This window comes from Xiphophorus maculatus, chromosome 16, assembly GCF_002775205.1.
Source record: "Xiphophorus maculatus strain JP 163 A chromosome 16, X_maculatus-5.0-male, whole genome shotgun sequence".
In the NCBI taxonomy this organism is placed as follows: domain Eukaryota; kingdom Metazoa; phylum Chordata; class Actinopteri; order Cyprinodontiformes; family Poeciliidae; genus Xiphophorus; species Xiphophorus maculatus.
This window is the reverse complement of record NC_036458.1, coordinates 10,312,890-10,332,192: the sequence shown is the minus strand read 5'-3', so window position 1 is coordinate 10,332,192 and position 19,303 is coordinate 10,312,890. Positions and strand designations below refer to the sequence as shown.

Here is a 19,303-nt window from a genome sequence, read left to right as displayed (position 1 = left end):
GACAAATCTATGCATTCTCAGTAAGTCTGTAGTGAGTTACATTTATCACTCTGAGGCCTGTTTGAATTCTTAGAAATATTGCATCTTCTCTGAAGCATTGCATCTACGCCCGGGAAGACAAACATCTGTCTTAAATATTTTCAGCTTGTGGATAATCACTGTAGAATATCCCTGACTGTTTGGAAAGTGCCTGACAACGATTCCCAGATTGACGGGCAGCAACAATTGCTTCACTAAGGTCATTGCTGACGTCTGTTCTTGGCATTGTGGCAACACGCACCTCAGCTGGATGCTCAGGACTGTCAAGCTGCCAAACCTCCCGTTTGAGGTGGTCACACTTCCTGGTATTCAATCCATCAAATGCATTTGGTTGGCAGCACTGACAGATACTCTCTCCTCTTGAATTCTATGAAAAGGTTTTAGTTATTTTTTTCTCTCTTTACTTACAGTTTCATCTCCTTCTGTTTTGTCCAAACTTTTTTTTTTTTTGTTGCTTTTTTATTCTTCTATTTTTGTCACACTTGAATGTTTCATATCATCTGGATAACCGAAGCAAGTGAAAAACTTAGGTTTTCAAATGGTGAGTTCATTAACAAAGGGGAAAGCTATCCAAATGAACCTGAACCTATAAAAACAAACAAAAAAACCTGACCATAAACTCAATAAAGGTGTGTTCCACCTGTGATAATAGCTAGTGCTTTTGAAAACTATCAATTGACATTTAACATTGATGTGGAGGAATTTTGGTCTATTGTTCTTCACAAAGTAGTTTTATTTTAGACATATGAAAAAATGTCTGAGCATGAATAGCCTGTTTTAGGGCGTGATGCAGCTTCTCCAGCAGTCACCTAGTTACTGCATTAGAGGTATTCAGAAGTGGATTGGCTGGTGTCGTCACAAACTGATCGCCTGACACACTCCTTCAGGATTTTCTTGTAGTGTGCAGAAGTTGTCTTCTACAACTTGCCATCAATTATGGCAAGTTGTAGAAGACCTTAAGAAACAAAGCAGTCTCACACCATTGTGTTATCACTACCACATTTGACTGTTGGTATGAGGTTCTTTATTCTGAATGGTTTATGTGAGATGTAACAAGATATTCACCCTCTAAAAAGTTACAGTTTGGTATCAATGTTCCCAAAAGTTATTGGATCGATGGGCCTCAGTGTTCATCTTGGATAACAGTAGTTCTTGCTTTGGAACTTTTTCATGGATGCCATGTTTTTTCCTATTTTGTTTTTATTATTGCATTATGAGCACCTTGACTGAGGCAAGTGAGGGCTGTGGTGCTGTAGATGCTGTACTGGGTTCTTTTGTGATATCCTGGATGATACCTGGATCTGCTCTTGAAATAATTTTGGAAACAGCGAGCTCAAGTCGCGGCAGTGGCAGTCAGCCAATCTCTCCTGGGAAAGTTCACCACTGTTCCATGTTTTCTCCATGAGGGGTGGATTGTTTTCTGTGCTTCCTCTTTAACAAACTGTTTGTAACAAAAAACAAAAACAAAAAAAACGTGGTTATCACTGTCAAATAATGATTTAACAGGGGACAATTACCAAGGTCAGGGATAGATTTCCTCCAGTAAAAATGTAATTCCTGATTATTCATTTTCTATTTACTCAGGTTTCAGTTTTTTTTTTTTTTTGAGGATCTGAAACAAACCTTTACGATACATTTTGACAGATATATTGTAAAAATATAATTTTTGTGAAAATTTCTTGGATATTTCTTGAAGAAGAAATCGCATAAGTTACAATTTTTGCGTTTGAGGAACGACTGTCATGCCTAATAACATTTTAATAAACAGGATTGATTTATTTTGAAGGGCACAAAAGCGGAAACCCTCCTCGTCAGCAGACTCGTCAAATAATGTTCTGAATATACAATAAGGGTTAAACAATAGATCATTGCCAAATTTCAAAACATAACATACTAATTTTAATCGTGGGAGTTCGGTTGGTTGCCTGGTTCAGTTTTAAAAACAACGAAATCCACCGACGCACCTTTAACTAGGTCAGATGAAACCGGAAGTTGTTTGGAGGGAATCCTCTCGACCTACATTCGTCAGCTTCTTCCAGAAGTTTCTATGCCCAGCTTCTCTTTAGCGCCGCGGCATCTCATCTCTAAGTACAATTTGTTCTTTACTTTTTTTCATTAAAAAAAATCTAGATAAATAAGCGGAACCTTTGTCGTCGGCTTTTCCGCGCGAAACCGAAAGTTTTCCTCGGACTGTCACGGCCACCGGACGGTTTTTGCCCGCCGGAGGTGACACCAGCTGCGGCGTGGGAAAGCAAGTTGAGCCGCCGCACACATGACCACCTGGGTGTCCCCGCTGGCTGTGCTTTCATAACGGGGGTGGGGAAAGCTGGAGCTGACCGTTCAGTGTGATGGGTAAAGATTATTACAATGTGCTGGGAATAGCCAGAGGTGCATCCGACGACGAGATCAAAAAGGCGTACAGAAAACAGGCTCTGCGCTTCCATCCGGACAAAAACAAGTCACCCGGAGCCGAAGACAAATTCAAGGAGGTTGCTGAAGCTTATGATGTCCTCAGTGACGCTAAGAAAAGAGACATTTACGATCGTTTGGGAGAAGAAGGTACCTGAACTCTCTCACACAAGTTGCATGCTGCTTTCTAGTTTTCACCACTTTACCCTAATGCTAGCATAATTTCGTCCTCACATATTTTTAATGCATAATTGCAATCGATGCATTATTTGCAATAGAGTGGGGTTTCCTGCATCCTTCTGCATCAGCTGTCACACTATGTAAAGGTCTGTGCACAATGGATGCAGCTGAAGAACCTGCTGGAAACCAAAGGCTCTGTCCTCTTCTCCCATTCTGCTGTCTCGCATTACAGTTCTGGATTAGCAAGTAGAAAACACACAGATTTATATGTTAATGCTTAGTTTTTGTTTTTGTGGTATTGGTGCACAGATGAACATGCTTAGATTTATGGGCTGGAAGCGGAGCTGGTCCGATATATATGCGACTTTAGGGCCAGGATTATGTAACCCTCGACTATCGAGACACTAGAGGGCGCTATTTCTTCTGTAGCTTGTTCTAAAAGCTCTACTGACATAAACAATTGTCAATTGAAGAGCTGTGGAAAAAGTATGCACCCCTTCAGCTTCTGCATTTTTGGCGTTGTTGCATTAAATTGATGTTATTTAAGTAGGACAGTGCATACTAATGAGCATGCACCAGATAGCTAAATGCTAATTCGTCATTTTGACTTACATCATTAAAACAATCAAATATCAAAGTTAAACTGAGCAAAATGTAGTTTTTACATTTTATTTCAGGTTATTTAAATCAACCAGGTACTATGTGCATAAAATGAACTGCTCTAATTTAACTGTGATTAACCAATTTTTTTTTTAGCAAGCTGAGTTCTGTAGCCACATCCAGGCCTGGTTACTAACTTTACTGTTAGCATAAGCTATTCTGAAAGATCTCTAAGAGCAACAAATTGCCTCAATCTGAAGAAATTCAAGTGCAAGTGAGAAACAAAGTCACTAACGTTGCTAAGGGTTCTCTAGGCAACCATGTTATCCAAAAATAGAGAAAACGTGGAACCCAAAACAAAATAAAAACATTACAACGAATGTTTGCAAATTAACATTAGTTCCTTGTAAAAACAATTAATTCGACTCGTCCACGCCTTCCTGATTCCATCCAAACCGAATTGCGCTTAAAATGAACAAGTCAGACAATATGTTAGGCGAATAATAGAAAATATGAATTCGTATTGCTGCGGGGACTCAAATTCTACCCAAGGCCTCCTGAAACTTTGCTCAGGCTCTGGCAAAACTATAATTTTTGTGCTAAGAAGCTGCATATGAGTTATTCAAATGCTGCTTTCAAATCTAAAGTGCAGATCCAACCATCACTTGATTCTATTTTCTTGATAGCTTCTTTGTCTGTCAAAATTTTAAAGAAATTAAATGAAGATTTTTCAATCATTCCGAGGCAGATCTTATTTATTTATTTTTTTGTCATTTCTTCTTTCCATTGACACTAACGTGCAAAAACGTAAGCCGGATCTTTGTTGCCTTCCTTCTGAGCAGGATTAAAGGGTCCAGGAGACGGCAGAGAACACTGCGGCCCCACCTTCAACTACACCTTCAATGGAGACCCCCACGCCATATTTGCGGAGTTCTTCGGCGGCCGCAGCCCCTTCGATCACTTCTTCTCATCGTCCATCGACGGCGACATCGACGACCCTTTCTCCCCGTTCGGCATGGGAGGAATGGGCGGCTTCCAAAGGTCCTTCAAAACCCAGCCCGGTGGTCTGCACAGGCCGCACGAGAAGAGGCAGGACCCGCCCGTGGTGCACGAGTTGAACGTGAGCCTGGAGGAGGTTTTCACCGGCTGTACCAAAAAGATGAAGATTTCCCGCAAGAGAGTGAACCCCGACGGCTGCACCATGCGCAAAGAGGACAAGATTTTAACGGTTAATATCAAGCGCGGGTGGAAAGAGGGGACGAAAATCACTTTCCCCAAGGAGGGCGATGAGACTCCGACCAACATTCCTGCCGACGTGGTTTTTGTGGTCAAGGACAAACCCCACCCTGTGTTCAGGAGAGACGGGTCAGATATAGTTTATCCTGCAAAAATCTCCCTCAGAGAGGTAAATAATCTGGTATATTTCCTTTGATTTATTAATAAAAGTTCAGAAAATGATCATAAATTCTTATTATTTTCCCTGTGTTTGCCACCAGGCGTTGTGCGGATGCACGGTCAAGGCGCCCACTCTGGACGGCCGCACCATCACTGTTCACTCCAGGGAAGTTGTGAAGCCCGGGATGAAGAAGCGCATCACGGGAGAGGGGCTTCCTCTGTCCAAGTGTCCCGACAAACGAGGCGACATGATCTTGGACTTCTCTGTTAAATTTCCAGAGAAACTGGGCGAAAACACGCGAGACGCACTAGAGCAGATCCTCCCCATGTGACCAAAGCATCTCCATCGACACTTTTAACAACAAGCTAACATTTCCAGTCATGTTGGCGTTCTGCGTCAAGTTTCGGCCTAAATGATTCAGGATCGGGTTTTATTCCCGTTTGGGTTTCAGAACCAAATCTGGTTTGATGTGAAGAAAGAAAAATCAAATGTCTTTTAAAAAGTTTGCACGGCTGATTTTGCTTCACAGCAGACGTTTTCAAGTGATGTGCAGTCAGCTACTTAACCCGAACCTCAGGTGCATTGATGCAGGCTTGAGCGTAGCTGTACGCGAACAGAATCAACTCTGACTAAATCGCATATTTCCTATTTTGTGTCGTGGGGAAAATTCCACGACAACTCGATTGTGATCCTGTTGAACTGCACAAGAAACAAAATAATCCACCGAAAGTCTTCTGAAGGCTTTAAAATGTGAGTCGTGTGTTTGGAGTTATGATGCATGCAAACGATCCCAGTTGATTACAGACTGCTGAGCGGTGTGACACGGTGGGGAATAACAAATCCTTTCGTGCCTGGAATGAAAATTTAGGGGAAGAAAAAAATATATCTTTATTAGATCAGTGAGCCTGATCGTTAAAGATGTTACTTTGCTCCATATGTACGTTGTTTGTTTTGTGCCAAACAGCCGTCTCTGTGTAATTAAATTATATGTGCATCTAATAGTGTGAATCCTGCTGTTTTGCTGATTACATAAAACATTTATTTTCTACCAAAATCACATATTTAATACATGAATTTGTTTTTGCCAGGCAGAAAGAAACTTCAGTATCATTACTTTTGTTTAATTTCTACTCTGTACACTAACCTACGTTTTGATTCCAAGCTGTTCGCTCCCTGGAAATGAGTGGTTCCACGGCTCAGACTGATCACTGGGAGATTGTTTGATGCTTGAGTGGGGAAAAAATGACTTGAGGTTACAAAGTCGGGAAATATGTCAGTGCTGCTTTTTTCTGCTTTTCTTGGAACTTTAGGTTTCAGACACAGATGGGTGGTTTAAACTTAGAGATGTGTCATCTCTGTGATGTTTTTTGTATGCAAAAAGCCTGTTTACTTTGTTCCTCCTTTAGGGGGAAACTATAGAGCATTCATGTGTTGTTTATGCTTTACAGTCTGTGGCTGGGGGTTCAGAATCCTTTTATTTGTAACAAGAATGATTTTATCACAGGATATTTTTTTTATCCTTTTTGATTTGACATTAAAGAAACTCTAAACCACACCTTTAGCAGTGTTTTATTTTAGTATTTTTCTCTTGTATGAGAACTACAGAGCTGAATGTTTGTTCCAGTAAATAGTGATCTGTTTAAAATTCTTTCTCAATAGCAAATATTGGCAGAAAACCTAAGGGCTGCTAGCAAAAATATTTCTTTTCTGCAATTAACTGAAGCTGAAGCTTAAATATAAGTACAGAAATGTGAGAAATGCTTTACAACGTAAATTTCTCTTGAAATCTGAATGTTACACAAGACCAATAGAAATCTATATTTGAGACAAACATGTTATGACACTGCAGAATGATGTTAAAACTAACAGCAACATTTATTAGATGTAGATATTTTATCATTAGATAAACTGTTTAATAAAAATTTTCTGAACTTTAAACCTAAAAATAGTAATAAAATTGTACTTATTTAAGAAAAAAAATCAATAAATGCTCAACGGCAGATAGATTATCAAAACTTATAAGCTGTCCTTTTTTTGAAAGTTAATGTAATATTTGCGGCTTTAAATTTGTTTTATTTAGCTGAACTAAGGGCAAAAATGGCAGCAGTAGTGGTGATAGTCTGACTCGTGGCAATTAAAATGATCAACCGCTAGAGGGCAGAAAAGAATTACATAAAGGAGAAATGCAACAGGATGTGTTCTAAAAATCATACCCGTAGAAATAATCAGAATTCGTAAGCACCACTATTTAAACCTTTACTTTTTTCATTATTTACTTATTTAGCGTTAATTTATTCACATATCTGCCACCGTCCTCTCATTTAATGACCATGTAAATCATAATCAATGAAACCATCTTTTCACATTCTAGATTATTCACTCGGTATTCGGGGGAGGAGTTGCTTTTTACGAGGTTACATGAAGGCGTCATTGTTCCACCCAGCTTGGCTGGCTCTAAGCTAATTCTACAACAACACACCGCTACTAACACACACGCTGTAATTTCCCACCAGTCTGATCGGGATAACTAAACATCGCATCTAGAAGCGGAGCAGCGTGAAGAGCGTACTTCAATAGACTAAGGTTATTTTATGAATATTATCAGTAGGTAGGGAGTCAGTGGGCTCCTCAGCTAACAGGAAGAGCTAAAAGTCGAGCCCTGCCATGTTTTCGCTTCTCGGTTCATGTTTACCGATCGTGCTAATTAACCTCAACACTTCTTAGTAACCATATGGCGACAAGAAGCCACAGGCACCTGTTTAATTAGTGTTATTTTGCTGTTAGCTCTGTAGCTGGGTACCTGTCAAGTGTTGTGTTTTGCTTTAACTGGAAGCCAGCTAGCAGCTAGTGTTAGCCTTGTCTCATGCATTGATTGTCCAGGCTGCAGTGTGGTGTTAGATGAGAAGTAACTTCAGTATATGTAACATATTTCTTTAGATTTAACACTGAGCTTGCCGCTTATTTGTGAACCTGCTCATGAAACTAAAGCTTTTATATTGTATTTATATTGAATATTGTATTCTCCCTGGCTCTGTTTGATGTATATTAATAACTGGAGTTTTTGTTTCTCTTGTCCAGCTGATCACAGACCCAGCTATGTGAGCTGCTCTGATGTGTGTGTTCCTACATTCATTCAGTGCCCGGCTGATACAGCTTTCAAACTGGTCTGGAGGGCTTTGACGTAAACACTGAATAAATCTGCTGCTGAGTCAGCACTCCAGGTTTATGTTGGTCTGGATTGTGGGGTAACTTCCTAGAGCGGCGTCCACAATGCCTCTGGGTCTGGGAAGAAGGAAGAAGGCGTCCCCCTTGGTGGAGAATGAGGAAGCGGAGCCCATCCGCGGTGGTCTCAACATGCCGGGCATGGAGGGCTTGGATGGAGGAGTCGCCGGGGAGGCCGCAGGGTCTGACGGCCTTCCTCCCCCACCAAACAACATGAGACCCCGGCTGATTTTCCACACCCAACTGGCTCACGGCAGCCCCACAGGCCGCATTGAGGGCTTTAGCAATGTGCGAGAGCTCTATGCCAAAATTGGAGAGGCCTTTGGCATCCCAGCATCTGAGGTCAGTCAGACTTTAAAAAATGTAAGATGTTTTGATTGGGATGAAGATTAAATGGTACAGTTTCTCTCCACAGGTTATGTTTTGCACACTGAACACTCACAAGGTGGACATGGATAAACTTTTAGGGGGACAGATTGGGCTGGAGGACTTCATTTTTGCCCACATTAAAGGCCAGAAGAAGGAAATAGAAATCTTCAAAGGAGAAGATGCTTTAGGACTGACAATCACCGACAACGGAGCAGGTTATGCTTTCATCAAGGTGAGGAAAGTTTTGAAAATCTACAAAGAAGGGCCAGCTCCTGGATTGTTGTGTGTAAATATTCATACAGTATTGACAAAATGTTGTGAGCTGGATTGTTTTTACCTGAAATGTTTTAACTTTTGGTGCTTTGCAGAGGATCCGGGAGGGGAGCATCATCCACCAAATCCAGGTCATTAACGTCGGCGACATGATCGAGTCCATTAACGGCCATCGCCTCATTGGCTGTCGACACTATGAAGTTGCCAAAATGCTGAAGGAGCTTCCTAAGGGGAAAATGTTCACCATCAAGCTTGTGGAGCCCCTCAAAGCTTTTGGTAGGTTAGAGAGAATTGTGACCTAAATTATGTAGCCTCATTGTCATATTTCTTGTTCTCTACTGAATTTACTTTAAGATATCAACTGCAGCAGATAATCCTGCATGGACTTTCCTCTGCATGGACAGAGGAAGTCTGATACTGACTTCCTCTGTGGCTTTGGTTCATTATTTAACATCCTGTTACAAAACAAAACCAAAAAAAAGCATCAAAATCCCGAGGTAATAAAATAGCTGCAGTATCTTCATAAAATGACCTGAAAAGACCAAAATAACTGCACTGAAGCTGAGCTAATTGTCAGAAGTGGGCATTTGGCGATTTTGTCTCACACTGCCACAGATAAAAAGTTGAACAATTGGAGATTTTCAAGGATTTCACAGGTATTTCAAAACAAAACATGATTTTTGAGTTTCTAGCTCGAAGTCACATGCGTGTACTTTACGCTTAGTACATGAAATGTTTTGACACAGATATGATCGGTCAGAGGTCGTCAGGCTCCAGGTCGGGCTCGGGGGTCCAGCTCGGGACGGGCAGAGGGACCCTTCGTCTGCGCTCTAAAGGTCCCGCCACAGTGGAGGAGCTGGTGAGCTGATCACAGGAGGTTTTGGGTTGTTTGTTTACTAAATTACCTGATTATGCACATTCATTTTTGTTTTGCCAGCCTTCGGCATTTGAGGAAAAAGCGATTGAGAAGGTGGATGATTTGCTAGAGAGCTACATGGGCATCAGAGACAGCGAACTGGGTAAGAATTGGTGTCTGTAGACACAAATCCTATTTTGTGTTTCTGACTGATTAAACAACCTGTTGTCTCTCCTCAGCCGCCACTATGGTGGAGCTGGGCAAAGACAAGAAGAACCCAGACGAGTTTGCTGAAGCTTTGGATGAGACTCTGGGAGACTTCGCCTTCCCCGACGAGTTTGTTTTCGACGTCTGGGGCGCCATCGGCGACGCGAAGGTTGGACGTGTGTAACTGCAGGAGCTAACGGAGCAGAGGGCCCTGTGCGGGTGTTAACACTACCAGAACACACAGCACCACCATCATGAGTTTATTTTTATTCCAGTGTACAACACTCCTTCTATTTTTGTGCATTTCCACCCTTTTGGGAGCCAGAGCGGGCCGTCCGGTTACACGAAGGGGAAGGTGACTGCCGTGACTTTCTAAAGTGCTTTAATGTGTCTTCCAGCGTTTTTCCAGAAATGACATCGTTGAGCACATTGCGTGACCCCCACCTCTGCCCCTCCCCCCACCCACCGAAAACCTCCCTGCATGTTGACGTTGTAGTTGCCGGCAGTGGAATGAGCGCCGACTCTGTTGTCTGATATGGGAGAAACGAGATCTTTGATATTAAAACTACGTGTCTTTCTGCACTGCAAACCAACAGCAGAGGTGAGGATGAGCCGCACGTCGCCTCACCTGGTTAGATATTGCACTGCGTGACTTCCCCCCTGAGCTACAGTGCTGTTCTGAACCACTTGATGTTACTGTGATGGGTCAGTTTTACAAGCATGTGCTGTTACATTTCTTATTTTACATTTCTTCCTAACATCTGGTCTTATGTTAGAAATAAAATCTCTTGTTACAAAGAGGTGACAGTAAACCGTAGCTTTACACTAAAAACTTAAGCGGCTCACTGTTAGTGAAGCAGACCGGAGACTCTGCAGTGTTAAAAGGAAATCAGTGTTTACTTCCTGTTCCTCAAGGTCAAGCAGGAGGTTGGTTTGTGGACTGTGTCGACTTATTTTTTTATAGCTAGTGTTTTTATATGAGGTGATGTGATGTCTATTAAAAAAAAAAAAGATTAAGAATTGTGTTAAAGGATGAACATTTTCACCATGTCGTCGCATCTTTATTACTAAGAGAGTTGTAACAAAGAAACAGTAAGGGTTTGGAATTGCTGTACAAGAAACAAAATCTGCATTTCATCCATTTTTTAAAATTTTTAATTTAGATATGTCGGTCTTTTTTTTTGTTAACGCTCAAATGCATGATGTTGATCCTGAATGAGATGCTGCTTCCATCGTGCAACACTTAATTTAAGAAAAAGAAACAAACCCTTTTGTTGTTCTAACATTTTCAGATGATCCAAATGTGAAGAGGCTATTTTGTAGTTTTGTTTCATTCCTCAGAGTTGATAATAAATCTACATGGGTGATGTAATTAACACTAATAATTATTTTTGATGGCTTTGTGTTACACGGTCCATGTTCAAATACAGCGCAATAACAACACCCACGCAGCATTTTCTGTTTGGTCTTTCTTCGTGATGTTTTTGTCTTTTGCCCACTTTAGCATCTGAATTTTTTACGGGCGCTCACAGAAGCCACCTAGAAGGGTGTTTGTGTTTCTTCTCCCTCCTTTGTCCTCCTGAAATATGCATGGCGTTTATTCAGACGGTGAAATCACTGTCAGCGGCTGTCGGCTGGTGTAATCAGATCGACCTCGGCTCACTTGATAGCTCTAGACGGACTCATCGAGGTCACTTACAGGCCTTTGTCAGGAAGGTGGCAAATTAGAGAGCCAACGTGGAAAATGTTTCCTCTCATTGTTTGGAAAATGAATAGAAGTCTAGGAAAAAAACAAGGAGCGTAAAATTAAAAATGATTTGCATGTAATTGAGTGAAATAAGGATTTAATCTTTCAGCAAAACAGGCATTGGATATTGGAGGAGAAGCCTTTGTGTTCAAGCATTTTCTTGTATTGGTAACCAGCTTTTCAAATATATCAAGCTGAATTTTGGCATATTTCCTCTTTTAGCAAATGAATCTGGATCTAAAAGCTCAGACTAGAATAGAAATATCCTTTATTGTTCCATAGTGGAGAAATTCAAGTGTACCAGCAACAAGTTAAGCTGAATGGAAGCATAATATTATTTTTCTTTAACACTAGGATGAATGGCCCTCCTAGTGTTAAATGAATTGAGAAATGTTGCTTGGAACTGTATTCCAACTATCAGAATCGCGATAGGAAAAAGCAGTTTTTAAGAGTATCTGACAAAGATGATACAATTAGATGATACAATTTAGTTTTTTTTTATCCAGTACCTTAATCACTTTTTTTTAATGAAATTAACGATTACCAACTTGTTTGCAATTTGTCAAATGAGATGTAATCATGGCGCCAAAGTATAACTTGAGGCATTCAAAAGGTAAAATATTTCTAATAAATTGAGAATTGGATTCAATTTAATTCTTTTCCCAATATGCTTCACTTGTTAAAACAACATAGTGAATCCAAGATGACCCCTAAATATGTGGTGCTCTAATTATGTTTTTTTGTGTTTTAATTAATACTATTTAGTATTTAAAAAAATACTAGAATCACAGGTGGTAGTTGCATTTTTTTAAGAAATACATACCTGGTTTTGAATAAATTAAGATGTAAATGAGATCTCTGGATCCAATCATTAACATTCACAACAGCTTGTTCCTTGTCCTTTGTTAAATCATTAATCAATCTGAAAAGCAAAGGTCCCAACACAGACCCTTGTGGTAGTCCATAACTATTTATCAATAATTCCAGATTTCATATGCGGTATATGACATAATCCAGTTTATTGCTGTTGGTGAGTAGTTAAAATTGGGCAGTCTAGTTAATAATAATCAATGATTGATAGTGTTCCATAAATTTTATGCTTACTCTTTTCTGAGCATTGACGGATCACAGACCAGGCAGTTTTTATTTCACTCACTGAGCTGAATAGAGATTTTTATCTTTTCAGCCCACATTCTGCCTGTCAAAAAAAAAATTTGAAATACTGAAAGAAGAAAGAAATGGACAGCGGATCAAATAATTCTTATACACACTGGGTCTAACAGAATAATACATAAACTTGTTTTCTAGAGTATTCAAAGCTCTTTTCATTGGAAAAATGTATTGTTGTGCCTGCTAAATGAGGGGTGGCGACCTTTACCTTATCTACTAGAAGTGAAGTAAACCAGTTTTGCGAGTCTTTGTTGATCTATAACTGAGGTTGCTGTTAAAGTGCGGCCACATTACTCTCTGGACCCACCTTGGAGCTCTTCCTCTTCTTACGAACAACAAAAGCTGTTATAAGAACGACTGGTCATGGCTCTGCGACCCAGAGCTTCTTCCCAGCCAGGAAAACTTTCCCTGCCTCTGATCGCCAAGGTGACCTCATCCCTTCGTCCACGAGCTGTTTCCTCTCGCTCATGCTCCATGCTGGAGGACGAGCTGTCTTGTCCCATCTGCTGCGAGATCTTCAAGGAGCCAGTCGTGCTCAAGTGCAGCCACAGCTTCTGCAGGGCCTGCCTGCAGCAGTTCTGGAACAAGAAGAAGGCGCGGCGCGAGTGTCCCGTCTGCAGGAGGAAGTGCTCTCTGACGGAGCCCACGGTCAGCCTGGCCCTGAAGAATGTGGCCGACACCTACCTGAGGGAGCAGGAGAGGAGGACTTCGGTGGCCGGGCCGGGGACAGGGGCCGGCGTGGCCGCGGAGGAAGTGGCGGTGCTGGAGGAGAAGTGTGCGACACATGGGGAGGTTCTCAAACTCTTTTGTATGGATGACTTTGAAGTCTTGTGCTGTGTGTGTCACACTTCCAAGAAGCACCAGGGACACAAAATGTGTCCTCTAGATGAAGGAGCCCAGGATCTGAAGGTAAAAATAACTCTTCAACATTAGTAATCTATCATTGTACAGCTTAAATGCCCAGTTTAATTGCTCTGAAGCATTAAAACCCTTAAATTCTTTAATGATGCTACAGATGGAAATATATTGGCTGGATTTCCTCTGATTTCTGATGTTTTTCTACCCCCAGTCAGAACTGAAGAAGGAGCTGACCCCCTTGAAGAAGAATCTGCGGCGCCTGTATGAAGCCAAGCAGGAGTGTGATGACACAACTGTGCACATCAAGGTATCAATAAACAGATCCAAGAAACAGTAGACGACCTGCATGACTGCTGATGTAACTTTAACGCGAGCTGAGTCATGCACTGTTAGTGTGTAAACACCAAGAAGCACAACATTTTAGATTCTTAGATGCTTTGGAGTTCCCAGAAGGTTCATAATTAACTTTTTCAGATAAATCTATGAAACATTCACAGACAGGAGTTGGAAACTAATAATTAAACGGTTATGACAGAGTTATTTACAGGTATTTTCATCAAAGTCTCAGTTTCTACCAGTGCGTTACTTAGGCATGACAATGAGAGGTCAGCTGTAAATCATTAAATCACCTCTTGTTTGTAATCTTTTTTCTTGTTACATCCACAAACTTTGATATTCCAAGACAAAAAAGATGTGATGTCTGTGAAGTGGGGAAAAAATGACACATGGTTTTTAAAGATTTGTAAAGTGTTTCATATTTTGAATTCAACCTTGTTACTGTGGTAAAAGAAATGTGAAAGAAATGCAGTACAACTGATTGTATGTAAATGTAACTTCCTTTCACTACGTTTAGAGCATTGGGCTTTTCATGTTGTGTCTTTACCACCTTTGCAAAGCTAGATATTAAAATTGCAAATTTGCAGGCATTTGGGTGAAAGGGACTGACCGCAAATGCTAGGCAGAATTTTTCAGATTTTTAATTGGAAAAAAAGATGTTGTTTTCTTCAACTTTGCAAAAATGCATTGCTTAATTTGAATTGTTTTTCCACATTGGGCACAAGCACCAGCTTAGCTTGCTGGTGCCTCAGGCCATCCCAGAGTCCATTGCCTTAGTGAGTTTACAAAAACACAAATGCAATGTCTAATCCAGCTAAAACCTCCTATTTCACTCCCATTGAAAATATTGAGTAGCATCTAAACCCTTCCTTTCCAGGAAGCAATTCATCAGCAGACTAGATTTATTAAATTAGCCTCTTCTGGCTGAGAAATGTTGCCTCTGACTCGGGGATGCCTAATCGGGCTAATTTGGTTCACTAAGTAGACAACATGCTCCTGCTCCACTGGTCAAAGGGCCTGGAGTCCCTTTCACTAGCCTAGCATATGTAGGCTAGTTGGGCAAACTCCCATCCATCACTTGGCGTCTGTAGAGGAAAAAGAGCTGCTTCAGTCACCTTCAACTAGAAAGGTAATCATGTAATTTCCCCTTTCTTTCCATTGTCTAAAGGAGAAAATTTTTTTTTCAATAACTAAACTATGCAGTTATTTTAGTCCTAACATGCACTTCAAATATTAGTTAAATTTCATTATTAAATTAAGGCAGAGGAACGTACAGCATATTTGAAGTGATGATTTTTATTTTCATGAATGGCAGAACCAGACGCAAGCCACAGAGAAGCAGATACGGCAGGAGTTTGAGGAGCTTCGGGAGTTTCTGGAGCGGGAGGAGGAAGCGAGACTGGCCACCCTGCAAAAGGAGGATGAGGAGAAAAAGGAGCTGCTGAGGAAGAAGTCTGAAAGCATAACCAGAGACATCCTGACTTTCTCCCACGCCGTCATCGCCATAGAGAATGAGATTGCGTCCAGTGATGCTCAATTCCTTCAGGTGAGTAGATTTACCTCCAGGCAAAAATAAAATACTCCTTTTGCCCCACGCTGAACATAAAGTATCCCAATTGTCTGTGGTGTCCTTTCAGAATTACATCAGTACAAAGAAAAGGTAAAGTTTTTTTTCCCCTATTTTTTTCCTTTTAATATATCAAGTTACAGTCTAATTCTTTTTAGTACTGAATGATTACTGTGACATGTCATCACAGAGCACAGCTCCCCCAGAAAGGTCCGGAAAAAGTGTCAGATGTCCTTATAAATGTGGCCAAGCATGTGAGCTCCCTGAAATACCACGTTTGGGCAAACATGGTGGAACTGGTTAAGTACAGTAAGTACATCTTTCCACTTTGAATGGGCTGTGTGCAGCAGACACTTTTTAAACCAGATCAGTTTTGTTATTTTGAGGTGAGCTTTGATTATTATGTTCTTGGAAGCCTGAAGATCACATATTTAAGATGAGGATGGATATCGCATTATATTTGGACTTTTAGTAATAAAGATATATTTAATAATTTTTAAAAAATCCATTCAGCATCAAAATTATACAACCAGACTGAAATACATTCTCACAAATTAAGCTTTTCATAGCAGGTTTCATCTCAATTAACCACTTAATTTAATTTGTGATATTTTCAGTGATTGGTCTGTGTAATAACACAAAGGAACATTCATGTAATTCATATTTCTTGGTTAAATGATTTGTTTTTCTTCTGATTTTAGCTCCCATCACCCTGGATCCCAACACCGCCTACTCCTGGCTGTCGCTCTCCTCAGACCTGACCAGCGTGGCCAACAGTGGATCCCTCAAGCAGCTCCCAGACAATCCTGAGCGTTTTGGTCACTTTGTGTTCGTGCTGGGGTCAGAGGGCTTCACTTCAGGCCGCCACGCCTGGGAGGTGGAGGTGGGCGGTAAAGAGGACTGGATGCTCGGCGTGGTCAAGGAAACCATTGACAGGAAAGGGCGAATTTCGGGGTGTCCGGAGGGGGGCTTCTGGATGATCTCTCTCTCTGAGGGCGAGTACTCGGCGATGACAAGGCCCAGCACGCCGCTCCACCTGGAGGGCGACCTGACCCGGGTCAGGGTGCAGCTTGACTACGAGGCCGGAGAGGTCATTTTCTCCAACCCTATGACCATGAAGCCCGTCTACACCTTCACTGACTTTTTCACTGAAAAGATGTATCCCTTCTTCTGCCCCGGAGTCAACATTAACGGGAGCAACCCCAAACCTCTGAAGATCTGCCCCGCCAAGGTGGCTGTGTGGAACAGCGCGACCTGGTGATATGGAAGCACTGATGTGTTAGATTACACATGTGATGATGTTTTTGGGCAGGTGTGAACTGAGCATGATATAAAGAAAGTACTATTTTTATTGTTTTTTTACATTAATTAACACCAGATACTCTTATACTAACTCCTTTAATCGCCTTTCTGTTTCTCAATCAGCCGCAGCAGAGAGAGCATCATTCTCGCCCTGGTGGTAAAAAAAACACACATTTTAAATCTCACACCACACCCAATTTCATTTTAATCTTACAAATCACACAAATAAAAGAAAGTTTACTGATATCAAGATTTTCATGTGCTACAAGGGTTCCCAGTCACTCTTTAAGGCAAAAATATGTTTCATAAGAATATCCTGAACATTAAATCAGAAGGACTGAGAAGACAACAATGCTACAAACATTGGTGCACAAAAACCCATCAAAAATAAAAAAAAATTAAAAAATGTTGCAATTGTGTTTCTTTCAATGATGCTGGAAATTAGAAAATATACCTAAAATTTTAATTATTTTTTAAATTCATGTGGTTATTTATCCTCACTGGTCTCTTCATTGTTTGGACCAACAACTGAACAAAACAAAAACAGTTAAGCCCAAAATTATTCTCACCGCAGGTAGATTTAGATGTTGAATAAGCTTTATTCTACTAAGATGTTTATTTTTCATAGAACATGAGGCAGATATCTCTAAAAGATAATAAAATAACTTAAAAGACATTCATTTTGATAAAATAAAAAATGTTTTTACATTTTAATGTAAGGAACATGTAAAGAAATTATGCAAACCTTCATCAACAGAAACATCTTTACCGGCGTTATAGCAATCAGAACTCATGTTTCCACTAAGATTTTGCTGATTTGTTTCTGGTGATGACCTGTTTGACATTAAAAGACCTTGTTACAATCTCCCTAAACTTTATTGACTCCCTCCACAGATTCTCCACCAGATTTAGGTCAGAAGTCTAACTGGGCTCTTCCAAAACATTCAAATAATTTCCAGCAAAAATAAACATTTTGGTAACCTGAATAGTCTCTGAATAGTCTCATTTTGACTTGACTTCATTTTTTTCAAATATTTTTTTTGCAGTTTTTTTTATTTTATGGAGACTGAACAATACTTGTAACTTTTCTTTTTACAAGAACTCACGCACAATCATAAGTCCTGACATTTCCTGTATGACTGTCAGTGAATAAACTGCTTCCTCTACATTGTTTGATTTTGTCCTTATTTGGAGAAACTTACTCTGCAGGACAACAGAAAGTTCTCCACTGAACTCGTCTCCACCCATGTCACTGGGTGGAGACAGGAGGGGAGTAGAGCTGTCGTTTTAAACATGAGATAAACAAAAAGAGGAAAAACAGCAGGGACAGTTGATTTAACATATCTGAATTCTTAGCTGCCACTTGGCAAGAAAATGAAATAAAAACCTTTAACGTTACATTAAAGTTCTGTGTTTTAGAACCGCCCTGTCCTTTAATGGCATACCAGTGACACGGTTGCCTGTGTGTCATCAGGACTGGCATCATGGTGAGTCCTTTTGTCTAGAAAGTCTGCATTGTTTATCAGCAGGTTGAGTCTGGCTGTCCTCACATGAGAGCCCTCCTGCAGCGCATTTATTCACGCTACAAAGGTCAAACCTGTCCGACAGAGACGGGAGCATCAGCAGCAGGCAGAAGAGGACATCACACAGGAAAAAATGCTTCCCTCTCCTACAGATGTCTTCTGTTTCTGCTGGGGGTTTTTTTCACTCTCAAATGTTTCAGATCATCAAACACATTTTAATACAGGGCAAAAATAACCCGAGTGAAACAGAAACAGCTGTTTTCAAATTATGATTTCACTTATGAAAGGAATAAACTAGCTTCACCAACCTGTCCCGTTGATTTTACAGACAATTGACTTTTTCAGTAATTTAATATTTTCCAACAGAGTTTAAAGAGTTTGAATACAAGTAAAAAAAAAAAAAACTAAAGGTAAGACTCACCTGAGTTGTAGTTTCATCAGTTCACTGATTTTATTGGAGAGGATCGTTGGCATCCTTCTTCATCTCTGGGTTTTTACTGATTCCTTTCAGGAATAATCCCCTCTGGGGTTCCTCAAGGCTCCATTCACACACCACTTTCATTTAACTTCTACTAAGATTAGAGTATTTTACAGTATCTCTCTACTTGCACACAACTTTATATTTCTGTGTCAACATATGACCACAAGAGTGAATGGATAAGAATGTCTGCCTATGTAATGCATAACTTTCAGAAATCTTTGGTTTAGGGCCCAACAAGGAAGATTAAAGGTCAGTACTCGACTAGACTTGATCAACTTAAAAATGAGCATGCTTATGGATTTAGCATGCTAATTTTCATATCCACAGAAAATCTACGACAAAATTAGCTTTAGGGTTTTTGTTTTCAGTAACTTAGATTATAATAAAATTGTCTTGGTCTCTGTTAAAAAAAAAAAAAAAAACCTCACCACATATAATCACACCAACCTATAAATTACTGCAGAGGAGTTGTGTTTGAAATTACTTTGCTGTAGATTACTGTACCTGTAAAGGTTAAATATTAGTTTATTTCTTATTATCGCATAGCTTTTTGTTTTCAATTTGCACTTAACTGTTTCTTTTTTATGTGATTCCTAATCTTTTGTACCCTTTTGTTATAGTTTAACCTTTATCTCTTTTACCTTATTTTCTTGGAAGCCACTTCAAATTTATGCTGGTAAACAAATATTCTTGCCTTACCGTGACCCGACTAATGTTCTGACACGAATAATAAGGTCTGGTCATAAAAAAGAGGCAAACTCCTAAGCA

The 19,303-nt window shown here is 40.3% G+C and overlaps 3 protein-coding genes and 2 long non-coding RNA genes across 6 annotated transcripts; 3 read left to right on the top strand and 2 right to left on the bottom strand.

Moving 5' to 3' along the window:
* Nucleotides 1-1,024: 1,024 nt before the first annotated feature.
* LOC111611723 lies at nt 1,025-2,093 on the bottom strand. The gene is made up of 2 exons (XR_002754184.1): nt 2,004-2,093; nt 1,025-1,480 (listed from the first exon to the last, which is right to left on the bottom strand). It is a non-coding gene; the product is annotated as an uncharacterized LOC111611723 (long non-coding RNA).
* Nucleotides 2,067-5,880, top strand: LOC102230903 (dnaJ homolog subfamily B member 1-like). The gene is made up of 3 exons (XM_005801485.2): nt 2,067-2,598; nt 4,071-4,633; nt 4,725-5,880. Exons 1-3 carry the CDS (start codon nt 2,388-2,390, stop codon nt 4,953-4,955), a joined length of 1,005 nt encoding a protein of 334 aa, XP_005801542.1. The 5' UTR covers nt 2,067-2,387; the 3' UTR covers nt 4,956-5,880.
* Nucleotides 5,881-7,039: 1,159 nt separating this feature from the next.
* Nucleotides 7,040-10,994, top strand: gipc1 (GIPC PDZ domain containing family member 1). The gene is made up of 7 exons (XM_005801486.3): nt 7,040-7,207; nt 7,703-8,188; nt 8,262-8,447; nt 8,584-8,764; nt 9,235-9,347; nt 9,426-9,507; nt 9,584-10,994. The coding sequence occupies exons 2-7, from the start codon at nt 7,895-7,897 to the stop codon at nt 9,733-9,735; spliced, it is 1,008 nt and encodes a 335-aa protein (XP_005801543.1). The 5' UTR covers nt 7,040-7,207; nt 7,703-7,894; the 3' UTR covers nt 9,736-10,994.
* LOC111611671 lies at nt 10,524-12,826 on the bottom strand. The gene is made up of 2 exons (XR_002754152.1): nt 12,776-12,826; nt 10,524-11,331 (listed from the first exon to the last, which is right to left on the bottom strand). It is a non-coding gene; the product is annotated as an uncharacterized LOC111611671 (long non-coding RNA).
* LOC102224484 (E3 ubiquitin-protein ligase TRIM39-like) lies at nt 11,329-17,697 on the top strand. Of its 2 annotated transcripts, XR_002754151.1 has the most exons (7): nt 11,329-13,377; nt 13,538-13,633; nt 14,978-15,208; nt 15,300-15,322; nt 15,420-15,538; nt 15,931-16,541; nt 16,655-17,697. XR_002754151.1 is itself a non-coding variant. In XM_014469686.2 (6 exons), exons 1-6 carry the CDS (start codon nt 12,832-12,834, stop codon nt 16,488-16,490), a joined length of 1,575 nt encoding a protein of 524 aa, XP_014325172.1. In that variant the 5' UTR covers nt 11,329-12,831; the 3' UTR covers nt 16,491-17,697. The 2 variants fall into 2 exon arrangements, 1 of the variants encoding a protein (XP_014325172.1); XM_014469686.2 differs by having other exon boundaries at nt 15,931-17,697.
* The last annotated feature ends 1,606 nt before the right edge of the window (nt 17,698-19,303 follow it).

Coding starts and splice junctions, on each gene's coding strand:
- LOC102230903 (XM_005801485.2), top strand. CDS start 2,388: ATGGGTAAAGATTATTACAATGTGCTGGGAATAGCCAGAGGTGCATCC. Junction 2,599..4,070: donor CGATCGTTTGGGAGAAGAAG/GTACCTGAACTC, acceptor CCTTCTGAGCAG/GATTAAAGGGTCCAGGAGAC. Junction 4,634..4,724: donor CAAAAATCTCCCTCAGAGAG/GTAAATAATCTG, acceptor GTTTGCCACCAG/GCGTTGTGCGGATGCACGGT.
- gipc1 (XM_005801486.3), top strand. CDS start 7,895: ATGCCTCTGGGTCTGGGAAGAAGGAAGAAGGCGTCCCCCTTGGTGGAG. Junction 8,189..8,261: donor TTGGCATCCCAGCATCTGAG/GTCAGTCAGACT, acceptor TTCTCTCCACAG/GTTATGTTTTGCACACTGAA. Junction 8,765..9,234: donor GGAGCCCCTCAAAGCTTTTG/GTAGGTTAGAGA, acceptor GTTTTGACACAG/ATATGATCGGTCAGAGGTCG.
- LOC102224484 (XM_014469686.2), top strand. CDS start 12,832: ATGGCTCTGCGACCCAGAGCTTCTTCCCAGCCAGGAAAACTTTCCCTG. Junction 15,209..15,299: donor GTGATGCTCAATTCCTTCAG/GTGAGTAGATTT, acceptor GTGTCCTTTCAG/AATTACATCAGTACAAAGAA. Junction 15,323..15,419: donor TACATCAGTACAAAGAAAAG/GTAAAGTTTTTT, acceptor ATGTCATCACAG/AGCACAGCTCCCCCAGAAAG.